The following is a 9,072-nucleotide window of genomic DNA, read 5'->3' as shown; positions in this document are numbered from 1 at the left end:
AGAGCCAGTGGTTTGTGTGTGCTTTTAAGGAATTTTTTCTTCTTCAAAGGATTGTATCGTTTTCCCTGCTATCAGCACAGTAAGTTGCTCTCATCCTTCTAGTTTATTTTTCCTTAAATGATTTTGCAATTTTTCAATAACTTTTTTTCATATGGAGGTGAGTATACCTGTTTTACAGGACCTGTTTAGAGCAAAGTGTGTAAGTGGAGTATTATAAAACACTAATTATGTACGGAAAGATTAGATAATCATTGTTTTATCTGCGTTTTTAATATATCAAATGCAAAATGTCAGGAATAGAAAATTGCATATATGTTCTCACATCTTAATTTCAGTGATGTTAATTATACTAGGTATGTTATACAAATCGGGAGAAAATACATATATATCATTATTTTGGTTTCATTTTCTTTTTTGTATATTAATTTATATCTTACAAAAAAATGTTCATAATGGTATGGCGTGCACTGTAGCTCATGTTAATTAATTCCAATCATCGTCACTGGAGCCTTTCTCCTCCTCATCTTCTTCTTCACTTCCTGCTATCATATCACGCATGCGCAGCACCTTTTCCATAACTTTGTAAACGTCAATGTTTCTTTTTTTGCTCATCTTTCACCGGGTGTAATTTTTCTTTATCGAAGAAAATCATTATTTCTCTATGCATGTTATTCATCAAAAGTTACATGTACTAGTATTTCATAAGCTACCAAAGCATTTTTTTTAGTAGTGATGCATTTAGTGAATAAAAGCTAATTTTTACAAAAGGTATGGCTCCTTTTTCATTAAACATTAATTTCATAAACATGTTGTTGGAGAACCGATGTTGTCAAGCCGATCTACACCTAGCGTAATTGTCAAAATCTACGGCGCACAGTTAGTGCAATATTTATATTCGATTACATTCGATTGTCCGTCTCAAATGTATATATAAGTAATAAATAACAAGTTTAAAAACTTCAATGGGAATTGAAGTGGGTCGGTACGTGATCAAATCTTCTGAGAAGGCCTTCGGCCTTCACAGGATTTGATCACGTGACCGACCCACTTCAATTCCCATTGAAGTTTTTAAACTTGTTATTTATTTCTTAAATATTTCATGCTTGGAATCATATGTATGTATGTATGTATATATATATATATATATATATATATATATATATATATATATATATATATATATATATATATATATATATATATATATATATATATATATATATATATATATATATATATATATACATACATATATATATATATATATATATATATATATATATATATATATATATATATATATATATATATATATATATATATATATGTATATATATATATATATATATATATATATATATATATATATATATATATATATATATATATATATATATATATATATATATATATATATATATATATATATATATATATATTTAAGAAATAAGGTATCATTTTAAAACATCTATCGGGATATAAATACGGGTTGGTCACGAGATCAAATTCCATAAAGCCCGAAGGGCTTTATGGTAAATTTATAGCCCGATAGATGTTTTAAAATGATACCTTATTACTTATATTTACATTTGTGACTTATTCATATTTTATATTTGCCTGATTATAATCTTTAACGCGTGAAACGTTTTATTTTTCAAACCTAACGGCACGTGTTTGATCCATTGATTGCGCGTCGACCCTTTATGACGTCACTGAGAAATTACGTCGAACGTTTATGACGCGAGGAACCCGTGTTTATACGGATATAGATACGCGTTGCTTTTAATATCTATACTACTATATTAAAATAATAGACTCGAATTTTTGGCCTTTAATACCGATAAATCGGAAGAGTACTGTCTTTTGTTATATATATTTTAAACATAATTGGTACTTGAAGATTACCAATTTGTTTTTATTTTTTCTCAATTAGCCTTCGCTAATTAATAATCAACGAAAATTCCACAAAAAATTCCGGAAATCATTTGGATTTTTTGGATTTTACAATCTTGCGCGTGCGCATTACATTCACGGTAAATCACGGTGTTCAAATCAGAGAAGACAAAAGAAGTGCTAAGTAGATAATTATATATTTGTTATTTTATAATTTCTCTAATAAGAAATAAGAAAATAAGAAATCATAAATATATATAAGAAATCATAAATATTCATGAATAGAATATATAGCAAATTTCCAATGAAAATTTGCACGTATTTGTATTATCTTTCTGAGTTTATCCATACAAATGTGATATTGTGGCCACGTGGGTAATCATTCGCCGTCTCGGAGACACATTTATTATATGTAATTTATGTCTCTGGCCATCTCAACAGGGGCAAAAAGCTCATGATCGTAGGAGCAATATTAATGTAACTACCCAATTTTATTTTATCCTTCCTTTCTTTTATGTTTTTTTAGGGGAAGGGGGGGGGGTTACAACTCCAGCTAGAATCACATCTTAGTGAAGTAAGCATTCTTTTTCCGCCAAAAATTACAATAACATTATTTTCATTTCTTAACTTTGAAACAAATCGAAGTAATTAAATAACGTCAATATAACCCATATTTTCAATTTGAAATGTGTCTAAATGATTGCAACTTGAATTTGTTCGCCATGTTTACTATTACCTTCACTGCTGAAATTTATAACGCGGTAAATATGAAACATAAACTAAGGGCAAAGAAATATTTGATTCCATGCAAAAAATTCACATTAAATTTCTTAGAAGTGCAGTGAAATCAATAGCATTATTGTAGGTTTATAGCTTTGTTATGTAAATACATGTAATGTCCTCTGACCCTGGTCTGTCAACAGTACGGTGAACACCCCCTGCAATGCTTGCGCCGTGCATTTCCCACGTGAACCATCAAAGAAAGCATTTTATTGTTTATATCTAAATTCACCTCTAAAAATTTCTTTAACTTTCAAAAAAAGTGGGTGAAATATGTAAATTATTGTTATTGATCTTCAGTACGTTATATAGAAGGGACAGCCTGTTCTTCTAAATATGTAAAGGTTGTCATGGTAACTACGCTTTATAGGTATCAGCAGTGCTGAACTCTTTGTTGTTGTCATATTTTCAATAAATATCCATAATTTCTTTTATTAAATTTGTTTGGAAAGGTGAAATTTATGTAAGCTCCGGCGTGATTCTAACTCATGACTTGATTTATAGCTAACTGATGGTCAAAGCCATTCTGCGCTACGCCGTTACGCAACAATTTTGCAAAAAAAAAAAAAAAAAAAAAAAAAAAAAAAAAAAAAAAAAAAAGCAAAACAAAACAAAACAAAAACAAAAAAACCCCAGAATTATATTCACATTCATTGTTTATCTCAAAAGTACCTTACAATATCAATGTGTCGATGTATCTATTTTGTAAATGTCCGATATGCACATGGATGCATTCATAACAATGTCAACCCGTGTCAACACGCACGGGTCAAAGTCTAGTAGTGTTATATAAAAGAAAACATTTGCAAATGTATGTATGTATGTATATATATATATATATATATATATATATATATATATATATATATATATATATATATATATATATATATATATATATATATATATATATATATATATATATATATATTTACATACATACAAAAAATTCTTTTAGATGAAAACGATTCATCAAGTTTGTCCTTTTAAAAAATGTGTTTCCCTCTGACAAAATCTAGTTTTTCTAATTACATTCTGAAAACTGGGTCTTCCTTCCTTTTCCTATGGACAAATGTAGAGATGGTCTACATAAAGTCTTACTCTTCCTTGTGAAAAACGAGCTTCCTAAATGTCCTTTGTATTCAAAGTACCTGGATATTAGTTACTTAAATGGAAATTCATGTTCTGAAGCCAAGATATTAATTTATGATATGTTACTTATTAAACTTTTATATAACAACCAAACTTTTCCAGCCATGTGTTGGCCTTGAGTAGTCACTAAATTTTGATATGGATTAAATAAAATATCTTTGCCTCCATAATAAAAAGGCAACAAGTTTTCCCCCTTGCATGCTTTGGCGTACGATTTCATATACTTTTTTTCTAACTTTTAAAATGTGAAATATTAGGTGATGCCACTTATGCACGAAATGTGATAAAACTAGTATATAGTATTAGTTTTCAGAGGTTCTCCCATTAAATATTTTAATTTCAGAATCTAATCTAAAACAATTTTTAGAAAGCTATGAATATGTTAATAAACATCATTACATTTAAAATCATTAAATTCATAAAGATGCTTTTCTGTGTCTCACTTATAATGAAGATAATGTTGTTTAGTAACCACAAAATATAATGTAGCATTTGCAGATTACTTTACATCTATTAATGTTATAATTGTATTTATTTATTAATCAACCATCAAGTCAACCACAAAACATACAACAGTTCACTAATAATACAAAATTAATCACTTGTAGATGGTGATGTTAACTACAATCACCGATGATGAAAATGATTTTAAATAAGAACAGATTAGTCCATCAATGATAAAAAATAATATAAATATACATTATCAATGGACGCAAAACATAACATTATATTAATCTATATACTGTATCATTAATGGCTTCTGTCTCAATCGTGGTTTCTACAGTGCTGTGAATAATGCTTTATCCAAATCAAATGACAGGGAGTTCCCTTTTCTTTATTTCTAATCTTATAGATCTATTGATAGCAATTGCAAAATTAATGCATTTCCTATGCAATGTTTACATACCTTACATAGAAAAGACATTAACTAAAATTTGTAATACAATTTAGGATTTATTCAAGGTATTGGGGAAGTTAAAATGTGTACATTTACATGTACATGTACTGATGTTAAAACAAACCATATATATCGAAATGCGTGAAAATGAGCCAATACTCTCCCTGATGGCCTAAATGTTTTGTTAAATATAACTAGCTCCGATATTGTCAAAAATTCAATTACGTTAAAATGTAAATATAAGAAGCAATAGACTAGGTAATGTACGTGGTTTATGGGTTATTAATGCAGTGGAGCACATGGAAATTCATAAAGAGTTGTTTCCAAATAATCATGTGCTCCACTGTAAATATACCCTCATAAACCCCCAGAACAAATCATTTCTTAATAGTTTAATAGAGTAGTTTATAATTATGATAAAATGTTACTTTTTAACATTACTAGTATTTTAATGCCAGAGCCAGTGGTTTGTGTGTGCTTTTAAGGAATTTTTTCTTCTTCAAAGGATTGTATCGTTTTCCCTGCTATCAGCACAGTAAGTTGCTCTCATCCTTCTAGTTTATTTTTCCTTAAATGATTTTGCAATTTTTCAATAACTTTTTTTCATATGGAGGTGAGTATACCTGTTTTACAGGACCTGTTTAGAGCAAAGTGTGTAAGTGGAGTATTATAAAACACTAATTATGTACGGAAAGATTAGATAATCATTGTTTTATCTGCGTTTTTAATATATCAAATGCAAAATGTCAGGAATAGAAAATTGCATATATGTTCTCACATCTTAATTTCAGTGATGTTAATTATACTAGGTATGTTATACAAATCGGGAGAAAATACATATATATCATTATTTTGGTTTCATTTTCTTTTTTGTATATTAATTTATATCTTACAAAAAAATGTTCATAATGGTATGGCGTGCACTGTAGCTCATGTTAATTAATTCCAATCATCGTCACTGGAGCCTTTCTCCTCCTCATCTTCTTCTTCACTTCCTGCTATCATATCACGCATGCGCAGCACCTTTTCCATAACTTTGTAAACGTCAATGTTTCTTTTTTTGCTCATCTTTCACCGGGTGTAATTTTTCTTTATCGAAGAAAATCATTATTTCTCTATGCATGTTATTCATCAAAAGTTACATGTACTAGTATTTCATAAGCTACCAAAGCATTTTTTTAGTAGTGATGCATTTAGTGAATAAAAGCTAATTTTTACAAAAGGTATGGCTCCTTTTTCATTAAACATTAATTTCATAAACATGTTGTTGGAGATATAAAACCCTACGACTGGCACTAACCATGTGAAACTATTGAATACTAAACAAGGAAAAGAAAGGAATACTTACTAGGGTTAAAACTTGTGATAGCTTCTAACAGTTTACTCCTATCGTTCACTCGAGGTGGTTGCTTGGATATTGGATTCAACTGAGGAATGGTTTTAAGATGTTTCTGTAAGGGAGAAACTGAATTTGAAGAAATCTTACAAATAGACCCATCAGTCATTGGCATAGGCGGTGGTGGAGTTGGAGGGGGAGCTACCTCTTGGTCCATATATGATGGGGGTGGAGGAAGTAAATTTGGCTTTGTACTTGAATGTGGGGGTATCAGTTGGAGATGAGAAGTTTTGTCCAGAAGAAGGTTGCTGACTTTGCTTCGAGACTCCAATAATTTCAAGAGTTGTTCGAACTGACACATTTGAAATTGGCTTCTCAATGAGAATTTTATATCCTTCTATTTTATCATGAGAATACTGGGGTTCAGTGAGAGGATTTCCTGGGCCACTGTGGTCATTGCTGTGATAATCATGACTCTTTGCAGGCACGTCCAAGTGTTCAGGCGTAGGTTGGTTGTTTTGAGTGTTTGTTTGATCGCTATCAGCATAATCTAATAAGAACTCTACTCCATGTTTCCTTTTTTCATTTCTCTGTGCTATATTTCGAAGATGTCGAGGTGTTGTCTTTCGAAGAACAACTTTCTTTGGTCTCTGCAGAGAAAAATTCAGCATGTACTTTTCCTAATTGTAAATCTGTCATTTTCATATTGAATATTTCAAAGAGATGAAGTGGTATAGTGAAAGGAAATATGCATGCGTGTTTTAATCCCAATTATATGTAACGAGTATAGAAAGATTGTATTTAAAATAAGTGAGGAAAATAACGTATTCATTTTATCCATCAATAAATAAATCAATCAATCACCTTTTATCAAAGTTGTTTTTTATTTTCTATATTTGTGACATCTTTCTGAATGTCCATCAACCATAATTCGATGAAATAACTTGGATTTATGTAAAATTTCAAAGAGTCTTCTCCATCAACTCTAAAATAAAAATACATAAACTCAATAGAGATGCTTAATCTTATTGTATTTACCTAATGCACAAATCTCTGGAAAAATGAAGTTTCTGAACACTGGTGCCACATGATAGCTTGGAGCTATGTATCAGTTAAATAATAAACATAAAATGTCTTTGATCCATGAATATATTTGCGCTGAAGCAAACCTATGGTATTTTCGAAATAATTTTATACCTAAGGTTTGAATGTTTATTTCAGGTGTAAGATCTGGAAGACGACTTATTATCTGCAAGTAGGACATTGAAGCATTATTATTATAAGAAGAACATGTCGACCTAATGTTCAAATTTATTTTTTCAATCTAATTAAAGCAAGAATATCTTTATTATAAAGTCACAAGATCTGATATCTTACACACCATATAATCAATAAAATTCGTGAAGATCTTTTTGAAAGAAAAAACAAATTGCAATACATGTATCAATGCAAAGATTTGGCAAATACATCATTGTATCTTTATCTTTCTTTTAAGTCAGTGAGTATTTACATGTAGGGTTAAGTTTGTACAGTGCAGGTTTAGCTTCACACTGACTGTAAGCTTCCAGTATACATCGAGGTATTGTAGATCTGGACACCACCTGTTGGAGATGCCGGGTAGAACTCTTGGATTTCACTGTTGATGGATACTACCAAGAATAATTCCAATATTACTACTAAGCATAGAGGGCTACATTGTAAATATCAGAGAGTATTTTATCATAATTTTTTTGTAAAATTCACGCAAGTATTAAACCAGTACAATCCTGCTTTTTTTTTTCTCTCTCAATAATATGTAAGGATAATTCTAAAAGAAAAAAAACGATTTCAAAGGAAACATTTTTTCTATACACTGAATAAAACAATTTACTGAAAACAATAAAGACGCATTTATTAATTTATCACTTATATCCTACGGCCTAAAATTGTATCATACGCTGAATAATACTTTCATTCTACCACGTTCTTCTGCAACTTCCATCCTCGAGACTTTCTCTTGAATATGGTTGATGCGCCTCTGGAACTGCCGCGTGCGGTCCGTGAACGTCTGCACTTCCTGTGACAGCTCGGTAAACAAGTCCTCCGCATGCTTGCTGAGACTGCTGAGCTGTAGAATTATGTTACTAAGCGTGTGATTGTGATTTCCAGCTCATTTTTGATACCATCCCCTACCTCTACCCAACTAACCTTTATGGGTTTATTGCCGTAGAAATGGCAGGGTCTTTTATTTTCACTTTTTAGTGAGAAAGTAAGAATAAAGAAAAATAAAAATTCCAACTACTAAGTTCAAATATATCATCATTAGTGTATTAGATACTACCGCACAGTACCTCATATATATATCACCCCAAAGAGTATTTACATGGAATTAACAATTAACAGTCTTTAATAGTAATGTTTTACTATATACATGTGTATACCGTTGGAATTTTAATTTCAAATAATTTTATTTATATGATGATCAGTCTAAAGTAACCACTTACGTTATAATATATACTAACGTTACATGTAAATATCCAGGGAATCTTCCAATTATATTTTCTTCTGAAAAGTTCTGGGTATTATAAGTACGATATTAAGATTGGGATTACTTTTCTTTATGCATGTAAAGAGATAATGAGCTGATCTTCCTGTTTATAATCTAGATCTACCCCTTGTTATGAAATCTGAGATCCAATACAGTATTTTTGTTGTAATCTTTAAGTCACCCGGTTGTTTATCTTTAAAAAAAAAATAAATTAAAAAAGTAAGTTTTTTTTTCATTGAATGACTTTGTACTTTAGAGTGAACTGTCATAAGGAAATAATAAATAAGTAAGATAAAGTTATTCTTAAATTAGAAAATGACTAGGATAGATAACATTGAAAATCAATGTAGTTTGTTACAAGAGCCTGGGCACAGTTGCGTTTCCGTTTTGTTTACAATTTTAAATTTATATTTTCCTTCAAAAAATAACTTTAGTTTCATGAATCGAACTTACACGAAAATTCTTAAAATTCAATGGCAGCGACAT

General features: G+C 29.9%; 1 protein-coding gene across 1 annotated transcript; it reads right to left on the bottom strand.

Annotated features, from left to right (window-relative positions):
- Positions 1 to 6,220: 6,220 nt before the first annotated feature.
- On the bottom strand, positions 6,221 to 9,072 carry LOC133200408 (actin-binding protein WASF2-like). The gene is made up of 5 exons (XM_061336214.1): positions 9,040 to 9,072; positions 8,008 to 8,166; positions 7,590 to 7,708; positions 6,963 to 7,044; positions 6,221 to 6,709 (listed from the first exon to the last, which is right to left on the bottom strand). Exons 1-5 carry the CDS (start codon positions 9,070 to 9,072, stop codon positions 6,221 to 6,223), a joined length of 882 nt encoding a protein of 293 aa, XP_061192198.1.

This window comes from Saccostrea echinata, unplaced genomic scaffold, assembly GCF_033153115.1.
Source record: "Saccostrea echinata isolate AGI-Se365-2 ecotype Australia unplaced genomic scaffold, CSIRO_AGI_Sech_v1 ptg000039l, whole genome shotgun sequence".
In the NCBI taxonomy this organism is placed as follows: Eukaryota; Metazoa; Mollusca; class Bivalvia; order Ostreida; family Ostreidae; genus Saccostrea; species Saccostrea echinata.
The sequence above is the reverse complement of the archived record's forward strand: the minus strand, read 5'-3'. Positions and strand labels throughout refer to the sequence as shown.